Raw genomic sequence first — 23,113 nt, 5'->3', positions numbered from 1 at the left:
TATGCAGTTCTCAGTATGCGGTATGGAGTATGCAGTTTGCAGTATGCAGTTCTCAGTATGCGGTATGGAGTATGCAGTTTGCAGTATGCAGTTCTCAGTATGCGGTATGGAGTATGCAGTTTGCAGTATGCAGTTCTCAGTATGCGGTATGGAGTATGGAGTTTGCAGTATGCAGTTCTCAGTATGCGGTATGGAGTATGGAGTTTGCAGTATGCAGTTCTCAGTATGCGGTATGGAGTATGCAGTTTGCAGTATGCAGTTCTCAGTATGCGGTATGGAGTATGCAGTTTGCAGTATGCAGTTCTCAGTATGCGGTATGGAGTATGGAGTTTGCAGTATGTTGTTCTCAGTATGCGGTATGGAGTATGCAGTTTGCAGTATGCAGTTCTCAGTATGCGGTATGGAGTATGCAGTTTGCAGTATGTTGTTCTCAGTATGCACATACATGGCGTTTAAGAGTTTAACAAACCATTACAGTAACAGTACTGCATGTGGTATTAGGGAAGGAACACAAGTCATGAACACAAATAACTTATCAGAAGACCAAATATGTTATAAATCTTTACTTTTACAGTTTATTTGTTAAACAGCAAGAAAAACAAAATGAAACAGCCAACACATGGATGTAGAAAGTTATTACAACAGATTTGTTAGTAACTCAGCTAGTGGCGATTTTGTCAAGCAAACCCGTAATGAATGAGGGAGGGGTTTGGATAACATGAAGGCCCCCCGCTTAGTGGACAGACCTGAGGGGCAGGAGACACAGACTGCGTGTGTGTGCATGGCATCAGACACACACACACACTGGGGGGTGTGAATGTACAAGTTGCTATACACACACACACACACACACACACACACACACACACACGTGTTTAAAGATCTATTCATGTATGAATAATTAAACTTATTCTTTACTGACTCAAGTCCTCACAAGGATACCAAAACATGATTACCATTTACTAAAAAAAAAAAAAAACCTTTTTAAACTACTCCAACATTAACAGTGTACTTTTAAAAGAACCTGACTTCATTCTGAAGCGTTGGAAACATCTACCAGGTATCTCAGCTACTGATGAGTGCGATGGTTCTTCGTTGTGTGTGTGTGTGTGTGTGTGTGTGTGTGTGTTTGTAGTATTTAAATGATCTTTTTATACAAAACACATTGTGCATGTGACGGTGTGAAATGTAAAAACGTATAAAACTTCTATCAGTTCATGGAAACCCACGGTACAACTCAGCAAAGAAACCCCAACCCCAACCCCCTAACCCCTAACCCAACCCAGCACTCTTCACAACTGGGTCAGATACAGCAAAAAAAAAGAAAAAAAAAAAGATCGATCAAAGAAAGTTGATGTCGGTAAGAAATGACAAGAGGCGACAATGGATGACCATTGCCCAGTCCCTGGAGGAGGGTGGAAGAGGAGAAGGAGAGGCCTCTGGGGACAGTGTCATCTTTGTCAGGACGGTACGGGTGTAGAGTCCAGCTCCTGGAGCCTGACAGCCTCTCCTCTAGCGGTCCTCTCCATTCTCGCCCGCCCCCTTGATGATTCTCTTCATGCCCCTCTTGCCGGCTGGCCCCTTGGGCTTGGCGAAGGCCTGCTTGAAGGCCTGCTGCTTGGGGTGCACCTCCTCGTACAGCAAGTCTGCAGACAGCTCGTCCCCGTTATCAATCTCCATCTGCAGGACAGGACAGAGGATCACAAACACAGCCCCTACATGGGGAGAACCTCCCATACCACAGGGAATCTCTTATCAATCTCCATCTGCAGAGGATAGGATCACAAACACAGCCCCTACACGGGAAGAACCTCCCATACCACAGGGAATCTCTTATCAATCTCCATCTGCAGAGGAAGGGATCACAAACACAGCCCCTACACGGGAAGAACCTCCCATACCACAGGGAATCTCTTATCAATCTCCATCTGGAGGACAGAGGACAGAGGATCACAAACACAGCCTTTACACGGGGAGAACCTCCCATGCCACAGGGAATCTCTTATCAATCTCCATCTGCAGAGGACAGGATTACAAACACAGCCCCTACACGGGGAGAAACTCTAATGCCACAGGGAATCTCTTATCAATCTCCATCTGGAGGACAGAGGACAGAGGATCACAAACACAGCCTTTACACGGGGAGAACCTCCCATGCCACAGGGAATCTCTTATCAATCTCCATCTGCAGAGGACAGGATCACAAACACAGCCCCTACACGGGGAGAACCTCCCATACCACAGGGAATCTCACTGTTCTTTACAGTGCTTACCTTATGCTTGACCATGCTTTCAATGTGCTTTACTTGCACTTTGCTGTGCTTTTATTACAGGACTCTCTCCCTGTGACAAGGGTGTCTTTACAGAAGCAAGTTGAGAGCGGCCCAGGCCCTCAATGACAGCTCTAGTGTGGTTGTAGCTTTGAGAATAATCTCGCTCCTTTACCTTTTTGGCGATCTCCAGCTGGAAGTCCTGCTCCACCTCGTCCAGCAGCCGGCTCTTGCAGCTGGAGTACAGCATCCGCTCCTTAATACTGCACTTGTACCCGGGCATGGAGTAGATAAACACTGCAGAGAGAGAGATTACAGAGGGGCATGGAGTAGATAAACACTGCAGAGAGAGAGATTACAGAGGGGCATGGAGTAGATAAACACTGCAGAGAGAGAGATTACAGAGGGGCATGGAGTAGATAAACACTGCAGAGAGAGAGATTACAGAGGGGCATGGAGTAGATAAACACTGCAGAGAGAGAGATTACAGAGGGGCATGGAGTAGATAAACACTGCAGAGAGAGGGAGAGAGATTACAGAGGGGCATGGAGTAGATAAACACTGCAGAGAGAGGGAGAGAGATTACAGGGGGGCATGGAGTAGATAAACACTGCAGAGAGAGGGAGAGAGATTACAGGGGGGCATGGAGTAGATAAACACTGCAGAGAGAGGGAGAGAGATTACAGAGGGGCATGGAGTAGATAAACACTGCAGAGAGAGGGAGAGAGATTACAGGGGGGCATGGAGTAGATAAACACTGCAGAGAGAGAGAGAGATTACAGGGGGGCATGGAGAGATAAACACTGCAGAGAGAGAGATTACAGAGGGGCATGGAGTAGATAAACACTGCAGAGAGAGAGATTACAGAGGGGCATGGAGTAGATAAACACTGCAGAGAGAGAGATTACAGAGGGGCATGGAGTAGATAAACACTGCAGAGAGAGGGAGAGAGATTACAGGGGGGCATGGAGTAGATAAACACTGCAGAGAGAGGGAGAGAGATTACAGGGGGGCATGGAGTAGATAAACACTGCAGAGAGAGAGATTACAGAGGGGCATGGAGAGATTGCAGAGAGAGAGATTACAGAGGGGCATGGAGTAGATAAACACTGCAGAGAGAGGGAGAGAGATTACAGGGGGGCATGGAGTAGATAAACACTGCAGAGAGAGAGAGAGATTACAGAGGGGCATGGAGTAGATAAACACTGCAGAGAGAGAGAGAGAGATTACAGAGGGGCATGGAGTAGATAAACACTGCAGAGAGAGAGAGAGAGAGGGGCATGGAGTAGATAAACACTGCAGAGAGAGAGAGAGATTACAGAGGGGCATGGAGTAGATAAACACTGCAGAGAGAGGGAGAGAGATTACAGGGGGGCATGGAGTAGATAAACACTGCAGAGAGAGGGAGAGAGATTACAGGGGGGCATGGAGTAGATAAACACTGCAGAGAGAGGGAGAGAGATTACAGGGGGGCATGGAGTAGATAAACACTGCAGAGAGAGGGAGAGAGATTACAGGGGGGCATGGAGTAGATAAACACTGCAGAGAGAGGGAGAGAGATTACAGGGGGGCATGGAGTAGATAAACACTGCAGAGAGAGGGAGAGAGATTACAGGGGGGCATGGAGTAGATAAACACTGCAGAGAGAGGGAGAGAGATTACAGGGGGGCATGGAGTAGATAAACACTGCAGAGAGAGGGAGAGAGATTACAGGGGGGCATGGAGTAGATAAACACTGCAGAGAGAGGGAGAGAGATTACAGGGGGGCATGGAGTAGATAAACACTGCAGAGAGAGGGAGAGAGATTACAGGGGGGCATGGAGTAGATAAACACTGCAGAGAGAGGGAGAGAGATTACAGGGGGGCATGGAGTAGATAAACACTGCAGAGAGAGGGAGAGAGATTACAGGGGGGCATGGAGTAGATAAACACTGCAGAGAGAGGGAGAGAGATTACAGGGGGGCATGGAGTAGATAAACACTGCAGAGAGAGGGAGAGAGATTACAGGGGGGCATGGAGTAGATAAACACTGCAGAGAGAGGGAGAGAGATTACAGGGGGGCATGGAGTAGATAAACACTGCAGAGAGAGAGATTACAGAGGGGCATGGAGTAGATAAACACTGCAGAGAGAGAGAAGATTACAGGGGGGCATGGAGTAGATAAACACTGCAGAGAGAGAGATTAGAGAGGGGCATGGAGAGATAAACACTGCAGAGAGAGAGAGAGATTACAGGGGGGCATGGAGTAGATAAACACTGCAGAGAGAGAGATTACAGGGGGGCATGGAGTAGATAAACACTGCAGAGAGAGAGATTACAGAGGGGCATGGAGTAGATAAACACTGCAGAGAGAGAGATTACAGAGGGGCATGGAGTAGATAAACACTGCAGAGAGAGAGAGAGAGATTACAGGGGGGCATGGAGTAGATAAACACTGCAGAGAGAGAGATTACAGAGGGGCATGGAGTAGATAAACACTGCAGAGAGAGAGAGAGATTACAGAGGGGCATGGAGTAGATAAACACTGCAGAGAGAGAGAGAGCAGAGGGGCATGGAGTAGATAAACACTGCAGAGAGAGAGATTACAGAGGGGCATGGAGTAGATAAACACTGCAGAGAGAGAGAGAGATTACAGGGGGGCATGGAGTAGATAAACACTGCAGAGAGAGGGAGAGAGATTACAGGGGGGCATGGAGTAGATAAACACTGCAGAGAGAGAGAGAGAGATTACAGGGGGGCATGGAGTAGATAAACACTGCAGAGAGAGGGAGAGAGATTACAGAGGGGCATGGAGTAGATAAACACTGCAGAGAGAGGGAGAGAGATTACAGGGGGGCATGGAGTAGATAAACACTGCAGAGAGAGGGAGAGAGATTACAGGGGGGCATGGAGTAGATAAACACTGCAGAGAGAGGGAGAGAGATTACAGGGGGGCATGGAGTAGATAAACACTGCAGAGAGAGGGAGAGAGATTACAGGGGGGCATGGAGTAGATAAACACTGCAGAGAGAGAGAGAGAGATTACAGGGGGGCATGGAGTAGATAAACACTGCAGAGAGAGGGAGAGAGATTACAGGGGGGCATGGAGTAGATAAACACTGCAGAGAGAGGGAGAGAGATTACAGAGGGGCATGGAGTAGATAAACACTGCAGAGAGAGAGAGAGAGATTACAGAGGGGCATGGAGTAGATAAACACTGCAGAGAGAGAGATTACAGAGGGGCATGGAGTAGATAAACACTGCAGAGAGAGAGATTACAGAGGGGCATGGAGTAGATAAACACTGCAGAGAGAGAGAGAGAGATTACAGAGGGGCATGGAGTAGATAAACACTGCAGAGAGAGAGAGAGAGATTACAGAGGGGCATGGAGTAGATAAACACTGCAGAGAGAGAGAGAGAGATTACAGAGGGGCATGGAGTAGATAAACACTGCAGAGAGAGGGAGAGAGATTACAGGGGGGCATGGAGTAGATAAACACTGCAGAGAGAGGGAGAGAGATTACAGGGGGGCATGGAGTAGATAAACACTGCAGAGAGAGGGAGAGAGATTACAGGGGGGCATGGAGTAGATAAACACTGCAGAGAGAGGGAGAGAGATTACAGGGGGGCATGGAGTAGATAAACACTGCAGAGAGAGGGAGAGAGATTACAGAGGGGCATGGAGTAGATAAACACTGCAGAGAGAGAGAGAGATTACAGGGGGGCATGGAGTAGATAAACACTGCAGAGAGAGGGAGAGAGATTACAGGGGGGCATGGAGTAGATAAACACTGCAGAGAGAGGGAGAGAGATTACAGGGGGGCATGGAGTAGATAAACACTGCAGAGAGAGGGAGAGAGATTACAGGGGGGCATGGAGTAGATAAACACTGCAGAGAGAGGGAGAGAGATTACAGAGGGGCATGGAGTAGATAAACACTGCAGAGAGAGAGAGAGATTACAGAGGGGCATGGAGTAGATAAACACTGCAGAGAGAGGGAGAGAGATTACAGGGGGGCATGGAGTAGATAAACACTGCAGAGAGAGGGAGAGAGATTACAGGGGGGCATGGAGTAGATAAACACTGCAGAGAGAGGGAGAGAGATTACAGGGGGGCATGGAGTAGATAAACACTGCAGAGAGAGAGGAGAGAGATTACGGGGGGGCATGGAGTAGATAAACACTGCAGAGAGAGGGAGAGAGATTACAGGGGGGCATGGAGTAGATAAACACTGCAGAGAGAGAGATTACAGAGGGGCATGGAGTAGATAAACACTGCAGAGAGAGGGAGAGAGATTACAGGGGGGCATGGAGTAGATAAACACTGCAGAGAGAGGGAGAGATTACAGAGAGGCTGGGTGAGGTAACACTGCAGAGAGAGGGAGGGGAGGAGAGAGAGATTACAGAGGGGCTGGGTGAGCGCTGGGTGAGGTCGGAGTTCACCAGTAACTGAACAAAAGAAATGTGAAGTAGTTTGGGCTGGTCCATTCAAACATGTGCTTAAGATGTTAAACAGTTAATGTGCTTCTATTCGGAAATGGAAAAATAAGGCATAAGCTTTGAAACATCCTTGAGTGTGTGCTGGGAGAGGACAGGGCTCTGATGAATGAGCATTGGCCATGGCTAGCAAGAAAAGGAGAGTGGAACACAGAGAGATGCAGACACACACATACACACAGATACACAGAGATACAGAGAGAGAGAAACAGACACAGAGAGAGAGATGCAGACAGAGAGAGAGAAATGCAGACACACACAGAAAGAGATGCAGACACACACACACAGAGATGCAGACACACACACAAAGATACATAGAGACACAGAGAGAGAGATGCAGACACACACACACGTCTATACATAGACTACTCACACAGAGAGAGAGATGCAGACACACACAGAGATACAGACACACACAGAGATACTGTTTCTAGACACTGTTGTGTGTCTCTACGTCTGATGCAGACTCAGATAAACAATAGATGTGTCTCTATGTATCTCTCTCTACTCTCTGACTCACACATGTGTGTCTCAGATGTGTGTCAGAGAGTCTGCATACACACTCTGAGATACATAAGAACACACACAGAGAGATGCAGACACAGAGAGAGAGATGGAGACACACACAGAGATGCAGCCTTTGTCTCTCTCGATCTGTGTCTAGATACGTCACAGAGAGATTCAGACACAGAGAGTCTGCAGTGTGTCACTTCTACACAGAGAGAGCAGACATCAGAGATGTGGGATGAGAGAGAGAGATGCAGACACAGAGAGACACACACACAGAGATACATAGAGACACAGAGAGAGAGATGCAGACACACACAGAGAGATACATAGAGACACACACACAGAGATGCAGACACACACAGAGATACATAGCGACACAGAGAGATGCAGACACACACAGAGATACATAGCGACACAGAGAGATGCAGACACAGAGAGAGATAAATAGAGACACAGAGAGAGAGACGCAGACACACACACAGAGATACATAGAGACAAACACAGAGAGATGCAGACACACAGAGAGAGAGATGCAGACACACACACACAGAGATACATAGAGACACACACAGAGAGATGCAGACACAGAGAGAGAGATGCAGACACACACAGAGATGCAGACACACACAGATACATAGCGACACAGAGAGATGCAGACACAGAGAGATGCAGACACAGAGAGAGATACATAGAGACAGAGAGAGAGACGCAGACACACACACAGAGATACATAGAGACACACACAGAGAGATGCAGACACACAGAGAGAGAGATGCAGACACACAGAGAGAGAGACACTGGCTCGGTCTCTTACCCACAGACTCCAGGTAGTCTCCCTCATGGCTGTGCTTGTACAGGAAGAAGTGGTATCTGGGCGTGTCAGTGGGGATGCGGCGTGGCAGCTCCCCCAGCTCCGTGGCCTTGGTGTGCACCAGCTCCACTGTCTCACGCTCGATATCCAGCTTCTGAGGAGCGAAGACACGGGTCAGAGCTGCCCGTGGCACGGCACCCTCACTGGCTTTACATCAGACTGCTTACAAATTCACCCTGCGTACCAAGGGCTCTTACTGATTCCATAGGAAAAGTAATGCAGTAACACGTCAGGGTCTGGAACCGGGTCAGGGTCAGGGTCCGGGTCAACAGAGCTCACTGTAGTTCTTGAATATTATTACTATTGAATATGAATATTACTAGTGTTGAATGAAGAATACGTGTGTTTTGCAGTTGGCATGAATACATGCCTGTCCCCTGTCTCTCTATACAATCAGGAGCGTCCCACGTGCTGTGAGATTAGTGCATCGTTACACCACTACTGTGAGCTGCTCTTTCACGCCTGGAACACACTGAACCACAAGCTCAATCAGGATCTGTCACATTTCAGAGGGTTTAACTGTGAAGCTCCCTGCGATGCCTTGGCATGAGGCGCACTCTATAAAAGAGTAAATGTGCAGACCAGCGCCCCCTGGCTGCAGCGAGGGAGCGAGCCCCTTACCAGCTGGATGTAGTTGATGTTCCTCTGCTTGAGAAGCAGGATGGCTCGCTGAGCTTCCTCCTGGAGGGGGAAGGCCAGGCCCTGCAGAGTCTGGTGTTTACTCTCCACGCTGATCTCTGTCTTCACCTGCAGGGGGAGACAAAGGGGCTGCTCTCAGAAACCATGTGACGGACAGAATGCTCAGATACCCATCCAACACACACATAGGTGTGCACACACACACTGACAGACACATATACAGATGCACAAACACACACACACACTGACACACAGACACAGAGAAACACATACAAATACAGACACACAAACGCTCACACACTGAAAGATAGATAGATAAGAGAAAAATTGCAAGTTATTTAAAGTCCACTTTGATGACATAAATAACATCTTGCCCGCAGGGAACATTTCAGGAATGCTGTTAAATAAACCAGACAGGTTCTGAACTTTAAACTCAAAAACAACAAGACAAAGATGTGGAGCTCACAGGACAGGGAAAGGCCACACCCCCAAAGGGCACCCAACCACACAAACCTACCACTCTGCGCTTCGAATCCTGGGGGGAAAGGCAAGGGAAACAAGAACAGAGAGACTAAACCATTGGTTGGTGAATCAGAAGGGCAGTAAAATTCTAACAGCCCATCAGGGCTGGACCAAGAGCCTGGCCTGCATGACACTGAGGCTCCCTGACCTCATGCCTGCCTCCCTGACCTCATGCCCGCCTCCTTGACCTCACGCCCACATTTCTGGGTCATAGTAATGCACAGAAGAGCCACCACAATTGTTTTCACAAACACGTTTCAATGAAATGTAAAGAAACACTGAAACTTCAAGACACTTCAACAGGAACAAAATCAAAACCAAAAAACAAACTGCAAATTAAAAAGGCAAACCCTGGAACTAAAGCCAGGAGGACACACTGTTTTGCACCTTCCTTCCGCAGAGGAAGGCACCAACGCTTTTCTGCTTGACTAGTTTTCTTAACAGCCGGATTTTCTGATCCTGACCAGCTCTAACGTTCCTAACAGACCAGAGGTAATCCAGACTTGTGAAGACAGCTGTATGCAGGCGTTACCTTTGAAAAGAAAACATTCATAAGCAGTTCAACCTGCGCATCACAAAACAGAGACATGGGAGGAGTTCAGGACTGGGTCCGTACAACACGGGACAGAGCAGGTGGTTCTGGGACACTAAGCCACGCCGACTGAACTACAACCCCCAGAATGCACCACAGGCAGTGTGCAGCAAACTCAGAAGACCCCCTGGGAACCCGTGGACAGGCATGTTAACTGGAAGACGTCAAGGTGAGCACATATTGAAAGATCAGCAAGTGCCGTGTAGCTGCGACAGCCTCGTCTGGCTTTTGATTGAAATCGACATCCAACTGTTTCGGTAAAGGTACAAAATTTAGAATGGTGAGAATGGATAATGGAGTTCCAGGTTCCCCTCGTCCACTGAAACGCTGTCTGTGACAGGCCCTCACGACGAGAGTCCCTGTCCACAGGATGCAGAAACTGGGAAAGACGGCAAACAGCAGAGCTGCACAAACCAACTGCTGCTCGTTTAGTGAGCTGGAGCTCTCCTCCACAGCGAGCTGCAGAGCACACCCAGATGAGATCCAATAACCAAGCGGTCGGTTTGTGCAGCAGGGATGGAAAGAAGACCCCCATTGCAGAACAGCTTGATCCATTCCTGGTTTTACTAGGAGTTTAATGAGACACACCTGAGCGTGTTACCTATACACTGGGGCTAATCAAGCCTGTATTAAAACCTGGACTGGATAACATGGTTATGCAACAGGAGTCTCATTTCCACCCATGAACAGTCACCCAAAACTGCAAAGCAGCAGCACTTACCTGCACCACCCTGTCCTGAAAGAAACAGGAGAAGCAGACAAGAGGGGTTAACTAGAGCGGGCCATCGCAGAACCATTACCACAACACACACACACGCACACACACGCACACACACGCACACACGCACGCACGCACACACGCACGCACATGCACGCACGCACTTCTAGTCAAAAAGCTGCAGGAACATTTGAGCTCAACACTGCAGCTCTGAACATTTTTTTTTTCAGCTGGTTTAATCACTCAGCTCCCGGATTGAAGAATTCCTCATGCTGCACCACACATGATCTCAACCAGAAGCCGCGTAGCCCTGGTCGATTCCAACAGGAAGGAATGCCCCCCCCCTCCTCCCACCTTTCCTACTGGCTGCTGCGTGTCACGCCCCCTGCCTACCTCGTTGATTTTGATTTGCTGCAGCTCCTGCTCGGCAGTGGTGAGGGGAGCAGGGGCAGAGCAGGAGGAGACGTGCCGCTGGTACCCCAGGAACGAGACGTCTTCCTGGGAGAGGGAGAGAGAATAAACCAGGCGAGTCAGGTGCACACCACCTTCCAACAAGCGATGAAAGGGTGTGCCCGCTTTATAATCCAGAACGACCAGGCAGCTGGGGATTCACGGCTATGGTGGCTGCCATATCTGTCAACATAGCGATGTACAGAAACCAGGGATGGAAATAAGAGTCCCATTGCAAAGCAGTTTGATCCACTCCTGGTTTTAGAAGACACACCTGAGCTTCTTACCTATTCACACTGTGGCTAATCAAGCACACACTAAAGTCTGGGATGGGTGAAACTGCAATGCAACAGGAGCCTCATTTCCCCCCCTGGAATCTCTTCACAATGCAAAGGCTCTTCAAAGTCCTTTTATGAACGCGTTGATGAGCAGTTACCATGCTAAATCTAAAACTGTGTGTGTGTGACTTCCGTACACCAGCGCTTGCATTACAGCCCTGTCCCTCTGTCCCGTGTCCCTCCCGTGTGGTCTGTCCCATGCTCCGTCCTCGTACCTGGAGCGTCCCGAAGATCTCATCCTTGACATGTCCCCCTCCAAACTCCTTTTTCACGGTTGCTCTGGTGGCTGCGTACAGCATCTTCTGCCTCACCTGCACAGAGAAGCGATGCAAGTCAATGCAGTGTGTGCACCCTTACAGAAGTTTACCACACTATTTTTGCATGGTCATTTTGCAGTTGTCCCTCCATAAGCATAATACGTAAAAGGGTATGGCAATGGTGCAAAAATATACCAGGATATGTCCGAAACGAGTCGTACGAACGTGGTACGAGTATGCTTTACCATGCATTCACTGTTCTTTACAATGCTTGCCTCTGGTTTACCATGCATTCACTGTTCTTTACAATGCTTGCCGGTGGTTTTACCATGCATTTCACTGTTAGATACAATGCGTGCCCTGGTTTAATTACCATGCTTTCACTGTTCTTTACAATGCTTGCCTGTGGTTTACCATGCATTCACTGTTCTTTACAATGCTTGCCTGTGGTTTACCATGCATTCACTGTTCTTTACAATGCTTGCCCATGCTTTACCATGCATTCACTGTTCTTTACAATGCTTGCCTGTGGTTTACCATGCATTCACTGTTCTTTACAATGCTTGCCTATGGTTTACCATGCATTCACTGTTCTTTACAATGCTTGCCTATGGTTTACCATGCATTCACTGTTCTTTACAATGCTTGCTACAGACACCAAACATGGTACGTACTGTGACTAAAGAATGTTTACCATGTATATACCAATGGTTGCGTGACAGAAAATGTTACGAACGGCCTACCAATGTGTTACGAAGTGACAAGAATGTTACGCACGGATACCAAAATGGTACGTAAGTGACAAGAAATCCCTTTACGAAACGGATACCGAAATGGTACCTAATGTTGACCTGACACCCAATGGTTCTTAACGAATTGCCGTATGAGCCAAATGGTACCATGTTAACAAGAAATTGTGTACGATGCTTTACCATCCGGACCCCTTAAAAAAACCAATCTGGAAAATGTTACGATGTACGTAGTGACAAGGAATAGTGAAAACGGATTGGAAATGACAGGAAATGATGCTACGCACACCAAAAGTACTTTCTGTGATGTTACGCATAGAGACACGAAACGTATCTACGGCAGTACGGAAATGCTAAATTTGCCTAACCGATACGAAGCGTATACTCTGTGAAAGGAAATGCTGCAGACGCATACCGTGGTACTATGTCCCTTGCTTTAAAATGCTTACCTGTGCTTTTTCAATGCTTGCCTATGCTTTACCGTGCATTCACTGTGCTCTGCTTTCTCTATGGCACACTTTCACGGCAGGGTGTCTCTCGTATTGTGCAGATCAGACATGGGGGGGACAGGGGACTGGCATGTTGTCAAACCATTTCCTCCATTCTTTAATTAGCTTCTATGTTTATGTTAAATCAGAAGAAATCATGTTAATGTTACAAAATGAAAAACAAGCACACTAAAAAATAGAAACAGTGTTTACAATTACTTTTTATTTGAATGAGCCTTCCAGAGTTTGGGAGTTCAGACTGGCTGTGAACAGTTCACTGCAGACTGCGTCCCGGGGATTGCGAGACTGGCTTTCAGGTTACACAACACAGAAGCTCACTTCTTTAATACATGACCTCACCCATTCCAAAGCGTGCATTCAGATATGAGCCCGGCTGCTTTCTGGCTATCAATATCAATCCCTGCAATGCAAAGCTAGTTTGAGACACTAACAGTCTGTTGCAATGAACTGTTTACCTGGTGCTGGAAAACACTGTCCTCTCTCTCTCGCTGACTAGTGTGTGACTGTCCTCTCTCAGAAGAGAATGCAATGTGCTGCCGTGACTCATCAAGCCGCTATGCAATAGGAGTCTTATTTCCATGCCTGTCATGCCTTTCTTTATCTCCCTCTGCCACGCTGCTGCTCCTGGCTCTCGTTTCCCTGACGGCTGCTTCCTGTGCTGCGCAATCAAGCTGGTTTGTCTAGGCGGGGCTCCTCCGAGGAAAGCATGCAAACACTGGCTGGACACTATGAGGGACCCGTACCCAATCCCGGGGCTGGGTCACTGCCCTGATCACAGACCCGACGAGGCACGCACTGTGCAAGGTGCACTGTTAATCCACTCTGACCTTAGATCTGTAACCCAAACCAACAGGACCAGCCCGACGACTGTGACCTCAGATCTGTAACCCGAACAGGACCGTCCTGACGACTGTGATCTCAGATCTGTAACCCGAATAGGACCGTCCTGACGACTGTGACCTCAGATCTGTAACCCGAACAGGACCGTCCTGACGACTGTGACCTCAGATCTGTAACCCGAACAGGACCGCCCTGACGACTGTGACCTCAGATCTGTAACTCGGCACGTACCGGTGAGTGGTCAGGTGACCAGGAAATGAAGAGCCACTCGTAGCCCTGTGCGTTCTGGGAGTCGAGTCGGTACAGGATGTAGCAGGGCTCATCTTCCTCGAGGAGGGGAAGCAGGAAGCGGTCGTAGTCCTGGTCCCAGCTCTGTGACGGCTCTTTGTACGCGCCAAGCACCAGCTGCTCTGAAACACAAAACACACAGCGACCTGCCATCAGTGAAAAACAAAACACACAGCGACCCGCCATCAGTGAAACCCAACACACACAGCGACCTGCCATCAGTGAAAAACAAAACACACAGCGACCCGCCATCAGTGAAACCCAACACACACAGCGACCTGCCATCAGTGAAAAACAAAACACACAGCGACCCGCCATCAATGAAACCCAACACACACAGCGACCTGCCATCAGTGAAAAACAAAACACACAGCGACCCGCCATCAGTGAGAAACAAAACACACAGCAACCCGCCATCAGTGAAACCCAACACACACAGCGACCTGCCATCAGTGAGAAACAAAACACACAGCGACCTGTCTACTTGGAGAAAAGATCCTCGAGCAGGTTCAGAAGCATTTAAACTAGAAAGGAAGGGGGGAGAAATCAACAAAAAAACAGAAGGGAGACCGCATCAAAACAAGAACAACAACTCAGGTAAGACAACCATTAAATGTATTTATCTAAATGCTAGAAGTATCAGAAACAAAATTCTAGAACTTGAAGCTACTGCACTAACAGGTAACTATGATGTGATAGGTGTTACAGAAACGTGGTTATCTGAGAGTGATGGGGACGAATATAATATTTGTGGGTATACACTGTATAGGAAAGACAGGCAGGACAGAAGAGGAGGAGGGGTAGCGCTATACATAAGAAACAGTCTTGAAGCCCAGGTGTTAAACCTAGACAAAGAAAATAAAGCCAAATCAATATGGGTCAGAACAACGGACAAAAATTCAAAGGGCATAATAATAGGAGCATGCTATAGACCGCCAGATTCAGACGGTGAGCAAAATAATCTGTTATACAAAGACATTATAAATGTGTGTAGCAAAGGAGAAGCCATACTAATGGGGGATTTCAACTTCCCCCAAATAAAATGGGAAAACCCGGTGGGTAGCATGAAGGATGAAATTGAAATGGTGGAAATGACAAATGACTGCTTCCTAACACAATTTGTCAAGGCACCGACTAGAGGGGAAGCATGCCTTGATTTAGTCTTTTCAAATAACGAAGATAGAATAACTAAAATAGAGGTCAGAGAACCACTGGCAAACTCAGACCACAACATGGTCTCATTTGAAGTGTTTTTTAAAACCCCCAAAAGTAATGACTAAAGCTAAGGTTTACAATTTTAGAAAAGCAAACTATGAAGGTATGAAACAGAGACTAACAGAAGTAGATTGGAGTAAAATAGAGAAAACACCCACAGAAGAAGGATGGTTGTTCTTCAAAAATGTAGTACTAGAGGCGCAAAACAATTACATCCCTAAAGTAGACAAATCTAAATGTAAAACTAAATTGCCAAAATGGTTTAATAGATCAATTAAAAAAAAATTCAGCAAAAAAAGGCACTTTACAGAGCATTAAAAAAGGACCAAAAAGAAAGTACGCAGAAAGAGTACACAGAACTGCAAACGCAAGTCAAAAAGGAAGTTAGAAAGGCCAAGAGAGAAATAGAAATGAACATTGCTAAGGGAGCTAAAACCAATTCCAAAATGTTTTTCCAATATTACAACAGCAAGAGAACATTCAAAGAGGAGATTAAATGTTTAAGAGATACAAATGGCAAAATCGTAGAGGAAGAAAAAAAAAAAAATAGCAAATATATTAAATGATTACTTTGCACAAGTTTTTACAAAGGAAGATACTGACAACATGCCCCACATGTCATCCAGTTCCTATCCAGTTTTAAATAACTTTAGCATAACTGAGGCAGAAGTGTTAAAGGGACTAGGAGCTCTTAAAATGAACAAATCCCCTGGGCCGGATGAGATCCTCCCAGTAGTACTCAAAGAAATGAAAGAAGTAATTTACAAACCGCTAACCAAGATCATGCAGCAGTCTCTTGACACAGGGGTGGTACAGACAGACTGGAAAATTGCAAACGTAATACCGATCCACAAAAAGGGAAACAAAACTGAACCAGGTAACTACAGACCAGTAAGCCTGACTTCTATTATATGCAAACTTATGGAAACTATAATAAGATCTGAAGTAACTTACAAAAAATAGATGGTGAGTAAGTAGATTGAAGAAAATGCACAGAGTCCTTTTCTTCAATCAGTTGCCAGGTTTATTGAAATATGCAGGGAGTCTGGTCCCAGGTACAGGACAAACACAATACTCAACATTACAATGTTTGCATGACATTAAATACCCTTCTGTATAGATGGTCCACCTCCCCTTTCTCTGACACTTAACCAATGGTCAAAGTAATTTAATTCATTGTGTGAGTGTTAATGTGTGTGTGTCTGTGTGTGTGGTCTAGTGTGACAACCTCTGAACTCAGTGCATTCTTCACACTCCTGGAGACAAAGGGTCCATACATCTGCCTTTTGTTATCTCCTTGCGACCCCCGTTGATGCCAGTGGGATTATCTCTTTTGATCTCTCTGAAGTCTAGAGCCTGTTCCCTTCTAGTCCACAGCATTGTTATCTCATTAGCTCGCAGTCATTGTTGGGCAGTTTGTAGACGCATCGTCTCTATCAGTGGTTAGCAGTACATGCAATTTGAACCAAACAGTCTGCTATCTGCAATATTAGTCTCTTTTCAGACAAGAACACCAGTATAGCTCTGCTAGTCCACATGCGTAGCAAACCCCTAATCAATTCTCAATCCATGTTTTCCAACAAGATCCAAAATGGAAAATTACCTATATGGTAACAGGGTCCTGGGAGACAGTCAACATGGTTTTAGGAAAGGGAGATCGTGTCTAACTAACTTGCTTGATTTTTTTGAGGATGCAACATCGATAATGGATAATTGCAAAGCATATGACATGGTTTATTTAGATTTCCAGAAAGCTTTTGACAAAGTCCCGCACAAAAGATTAATTCTCAAACTGAACGCAGTTGGGATTCAAGGAAACACAGGTACATGGATTAGGGAGTGGTTAACATGTAGAAAACAGAAAGTACTGATTAGAGGAAAAACCTCAGAATGGAGTGTGGTAACCAGCGGTGTACCACAGGGATCAGTATTAGGTCCTCTGCTATTCCTAATCTACATTAATGATTTAGATTCTGGTATAGTAAGCAAACTTGTTAAATTTGCAGACGACACAAAAGTAGGAGGAGTGGCAAACACTGTTGCAGCAGCAAAGGTCATTCAAAATGATCTAGACAAGATTCAGAACTGGGCAGACACATGGCAAATGACATTTAATAGAGAAAAGTGTAAGGTACTGCACGCAGGAAATAAAAATGTACATTATAAATATCATATGGGAGATATTGAAATTGGAGAAGGAATCTATGAAAAAGACCTAGGAGTTTTTGTTGACTCAGAAATGTCTTCATCTAGACAATGTGGGGAAGCTATAAAAAAGGCTAACAAGATGCTCGGATACATTGTGAAAAGTGTTGAATTTAAATCAAGGGAAGTAATGTTAAAACTGTACAATGCATTAGTAAGGTCTCATCTTGAATATTGTGTGCAGTTCTGGTCACCTCGCTATAAAAAAGATATTGCTGTTCTAGAAAGAGTGCAAAGAAGAGCGACCAGAATTATTCCGGGCTTAAAAGGCATGTCATATGCAGACAGGCTAAAAGAATTGAATCTGTTCAGTCTTGAACAAAGAAGACTACGTGGCGACCTAATTCAAGCATTCAAAATTCTAAAAGGTATTGACAGTGTCGACCCAAGGGACTTTTTCAGCCTGAAAAAAGAAACAAGGACCAGGGGTCACAAATGGAGATTAGACAAAGGGGCATTCAGAACAGAAAATAGGAGGCACTTTTTTACACAGAGAATTGTGAGGGTCTGGAATCAACTCCCCAGTAATGTTGTTGAAGCCGACACCCTGGGATCCTTCAAGAAGCTGCTTGATGAGATTCTGGGATCAATAAGCTACTAACAACCAAACGAGCAAGATGGGCCGAATGGCCTCCTCTTGTTTGTAAACTTTCTTATGTTCTTATGTTCTTATGATTGAAACCCAACACACACAGCGACCTGCCTTCAGTGAAAAACAAAACACACAGCAACCTGCCATCTGGTTAGTGCGAGTCAGAGCCGGAGCGCGGAGCCCAGCTGCATCAGGTTTCTGTCCCTCCTGTCAGGTTCTGTAAACACTGACCTCTTACATTTCATCCCTATCTGCTTCCTGGTTAATTATTGATCAGTGGACAATTCATTGATATGCCTGTCCTTCAGTCCCATTACTGTAATCAGCATCTCAGCAACGGATCAGCAGACACGTCCAGCACTGCTTTCATTAACTCAGAGCGGCGTCTTGTTCCAGTGCTGTCTCACTTCCTCTCTCTGAGGTTTAACAGTACGAGGCAGACGCGCTTCACAATACAAGGTCAGTCGCTTCTCTTCTGCAGCGGAGGAAATTCATTTCTTCTTTCGGTTTCCTCCTTCAAGTTGAGAAAGACTACAGCGCTCAGGGATCACTGGTATGGATGTGTTTTGTAACTTGTGATAGCAGTCTGGGAGACTCCGCTCAGGGTTCCCATTAAGAAATGTGTTATCAGTGCATTGTGATGCTTTCTTCACATGATCTATCGTACGGTAAAAGAGATGTGCGTCGCTTGTACTGACACAAGACCGCAAGCACAGTCACAGCTCCGACTTTCCCCCATCTCATTACACACGTTGCCTCATTCTGCATGGGTCAGTAACAGCAGCCCATCGCGTGTATTTGTGATACACATGGTACTGGGACCCGCGTATTGCAATATGTATCGTGGTGTGGAATCAGTGTATCGATCCATCCCTCTGATGAACAGCAGCAAGCCCCCCTCCCTCCCTGAGAGGGATCCATGGTTTGCACTGATCCCAGGGGGTTTCCCTGAGGACCTGCAGAGCACAGTGTCTGCCTCTCACTGCTCTGCAACGCCTATGCTATTCTGAGCAGAGCACATTCCAGCAGGGTCTGCACATACTTTCCACTGGCCTGTGAGGAGATCAGCCCGACCCCTTGAGCTGCTCACACACGTGGCACCACAGAGACAAAACAACGCAGGTGTGAGGGGGTCAAGCAGCATGAGCAGCCACGGCTCAGCCTGGATATACAGCATGCATGCATGTGAAGCAATACCTCCTGCACATCAGCACAAAAACATTACAGCTTCAACAGTAACAGAACAGAGGAGGCTGGGTATGAAAAGGACCTGGGGGTCGTAGTGGATGACTCTCATAAGCCAACTAGACAGAGCGGAGAAGCTAGAAAAAAAGCAAATAGAATGTTAGGCTATACAGCCAAAACAGCTGAATTCAAATCCAGAGAAGTTATATTAATTATATAATGCACTGGTACAACCACACCTAGAACAATGTGTCCAGTTCTGGTCCCCATACCATAAGAAAGACATTGAGGCATTGGAGAGAGTACAGAGAGCAACACGACTCATTCCAGGATTGAAGGGCATGTCATAGGAAGATAGACTGAAAGAGTTGACTCTGAACAGCCTAGAGAGGAGAGCCAGAGGTGACCCCACAGAGGAACAGGCTGCCAGACAGAGTTGTTGAAGCAGAGAGTCAGATCCTTCCAGAATAGACTGGCTGTCATGAACTGTATAACCCTCTCTGTGACCATAATAAGACCTTTAGCTAGCCCCCTGGAGGAAGGACGGTCCACTTATCCACGGATTCCCAGCGGTTTCATATCCTCTACTAACCTGGTTAGGGGGTTTGTTTTTTCTCTCCTGTGTGCTAACACAAAACGTGATCTAAATCTCTCATTGAAACACACACACACGATGTGATCATTGAAACACAAACACACACGTGATCTAAATCTCTCGTTGAAACACACACACACGATGTGATCATTGAAACACAAACACACACGTGATCTAAATCTCTCATTGACACACACACACGATGTGATCATTGAAACACAAACACACACGTGATCTAAATCTCTCATTGACACACACACACGATGTGATCATTGAAACACAAACACACATGTGATCTAAATCTCTCATTGAAACACACATGATGTGATCATTGAAACACAAACACACACGTGATCTAAATCTCTCATTGAAACACACACACACGATGTGATCATTGAAACACAAACACACATGTGATCTAAATCTCTCATTGAAACACACACACACAATGTGATCATTGAAACACAAACACACATGTGATCTAAATCTCTCATTGAAACACACACACACGATGTGATCATTGAAACACAAACACACACGTGATCTAAATCTCTCATTGAAACACACACACACGATGTGATCATTGAAACACAAACACACATGTGATCTAAATCTCTCATTGAAACACACATGATGTGATCATTGAAACACACACACACGATCTAAATCTCTCATTGAAACACACACACACGATGTGATCATTGAAACACAAACACACACGATCTAAATCTCTCATTGAAACACACACACACGATGTGATCATTGAAACACAAACACACATGTGATCTAAATCTCTCATTGAAACACACACACATGATGTGATCATTGAAACACACACACACGATCTAAATCTCTCATTGAAACACACACACACGATGTGATCATTGAAACACAAACACACACGTGATCTAAATCTCTCATTGAAACACACACACACGATGTGATCATTGAAACACAAACACACATGTGATCTAAATCTCTCATTGAAACACACACACACATGTGATCATTGAAACACACACACAAACACAAACACACACACACATGATGTGATCATTGAAACACAAACACACATTGATCTAAATCTCTCATTGAAACACACACACACGATGTGATCATTGAAACACACACACACACAGATGATCTAAATCTCTCATTGAAACACACACACACGATGTGATCATTGAAACACACACACACACGTGATCTAAATCTCTCATTGAAAACACACACACATGATGTGATCATTGAAACACACACACACACATGATCTAAATCTCTCATTGAAACACACACACATGATGTGATCATTGAAACACACACACACACGATCTAAATCTCTCATTGAAACACACACACATGATGTGATCATTGAAACACACACACACACGATCTAAATCTCTCATTGAAACACACACACACGATGTGATCATTGAAACACACATACACACACGATCTAAATCTCTCATTGAAACACACACACATGATGTGATCATTGAAACACACACACACACATTGAAAACACTAAATCTCTCATTGAAACACACACACACAGCTGTGATCATTGAAATTGAAAAACACACACACATGATGATTCTAAAATCTCTCATTGAAACACACACACATGATGTGATCATTGAAACACACACACACACACGTGATCTAAATCCCTCATTGAAACACACACACACAATGTGATCATTGACCTGTATCTAACACACACCCCGCACCACAGCGTCTAACACACACCCCCACCACAGCGTCTAACACCCCCCCCACCACAGCGTCTAACACACACCCCCCACCACAGCGTCTAACACACCCCCCCCACCACAGCGTCTAACACACACCCCCACCACAGCGTCTAACACACACCCCCCACCACAGCGTCTAACACCCCCCCCCCACCACAGCGTCTAACACACACCCCCCACCACAGCGTCTAACACACCCCCCCCACCACAGCGTCTAACACACACCCCCCACCACAGCGTCTAACACACACCCCGCACCACAGCGTCTAACACACACCCCCCACCACAGCGTCTAACACACACCCCGCACCACAGCGTCTAACACACACCCCGCACCACAGCGTCTAACACACACCCCCACCCCGCACCACAGCGTCTAACACACACCCCCACCACAGCGTCTAACACACCCCCCCCACCACAGCGTCTAACACACCCCCCGCACCACAGCGTCTAACACACACCCCCCACCACAGCGTCTAACACACACCCCCCACCACAGCGTCTAACACACCCCCCGCACCACAGACGTCAGACACACCCCCCGCACCACAGCGTCTAACACACACCCCCACCACAGCGTCTAACACACACCCCGCACCACAGCGTCTAACACACCCCCCGCACCACAGCGTCTAACACACACCCCCACCACAGCGTCTAACACACACCCCCACCACAGCGTCTAACACACCCCCCCACCACAGCGTCTAACACACACCCCCACCACAGCGTCTAACACACACCCCCACCACAGCGTCTAACACACACCCCCACCACAGCGTCTAACACACACCCCCACCACAGCGTCTAACACACACCCCCACCACAGCGTCTAACACACACCCCCACCACAGCGTCTAACACACACCCCCCACCACAGCGTCTAACACACACCCCCACCACAGCGTCTAACACACACCCCCCACCACAGCGTCTAACACACACCCCCCACCACAGCGTCTAACACACACCCCCCCACCACAGCGTCTAACACACACCCCCCTGTCGCTATTGTGGGGTGGGGTGGTTGGTCGCAGATTGTTGTGGGGGGTGGGGTGGGGTGAGATGTCGCAGATTGTGTTTGGGGTGGTGTGCTGCAGATTGGTTTGTGGTGGGTGGTGTCGCAGATTGTGTGGGTGGACCACAGCGGACACACCCCCCCCCCCCACCCCCACCACATCGCAGATTGTGGTGTGGGGGGTGGGTGTCTACATTGTGTGTGGGGGTGGGTGTCACACCCCCACCACAGCGTCTAACACACCACCACAACGTCTAACAGTCACACCCCCACCACAGCGTCTAACACACACCCCCACCACAGCGTCTAACACACACCCCCCACCACAGCGTCTAACACACACCCCCCACCACAGCGTCTAACACACACCCCCACCACAGCGTCTTTTTTACACCTCGCACCACAGCGTCTAACACACCACCCCCACCACAGCGTCTAACACACACCTCCCACCAAGCGTCACACACCCCGCACCACAGCGTCTAACACACACCCCCCACCACAGCGTCTAACACACA

General features: G+C 46.9%; 1 protein-coding gene across 1 annotated transcript in view; it reads right to left on the bottom strand.

Annotated features, from left to right (window-relative positions):
- Positions 1-550: 550 nt before the first annotated feature.
- LOC121328342 (twinfilin-2-like) overlaps positions 551-23,113 on the bottom strand; it is a 33,495-nt gene continuing 10,932 nt past the window's right edge. Inside the window, exons 4-12 of the mRNA XM_041272959.1 lie at positions 13,972-14,150; positions 11,601-11,696; positions 10,991-11,095; positions 10,601-10,615; positions 9,283-9,300; positions 8,748-8,873; positions 8,070-8,220; positions 2,446-2,567; positions 551-1,680 (exon numbers count right to left, since the gene is read on the bottom strand). Of these exons, the coding sequence (XP_041128893.1) occupies positions 1,513-1,680; positions 2,446-2,567; positions 8,070-8,220; positions 8,748-8,873; positions 9,283-9,300; positions 10,601-10,615; positions 10,991-11,095; positions 11,601-11,696; positions 13,972-14,150 (980 nt within the window). The 3' untranslated portion in view covers positions 551-1,512. The remainder of the gene's footprint in view (positions 1,681-2,445; positions 2,568-8,069; positions 8,221-8,747; positions 8,874-9,282; positions 9,301-10,600; positions 10,616-10,990; positions 11,096-11,600; positions 11,697-13,971; positions 14,151-23,113) is intronic.

Source organism: Polyodon spathula, chromosome 16, assembly GCF_017654505.1.
Source record: "Polyodon spathula isolate WHYD16114869_AA chromosome 16, ASM1765450v1, whole genome shotgun sequence".
Taxonomy (NCBI): Eukaryota; Metazoa; Chordata; class Actinopteri; order Acipenseriformes; family Polyodontidae; genus Polyodon; species Polyodon spathula.
The sequence above is the reverse complement of the archived record's forward strand: the minus strand, read 5'-3'. Positions and strand labels throughout refer to the sequence as shown.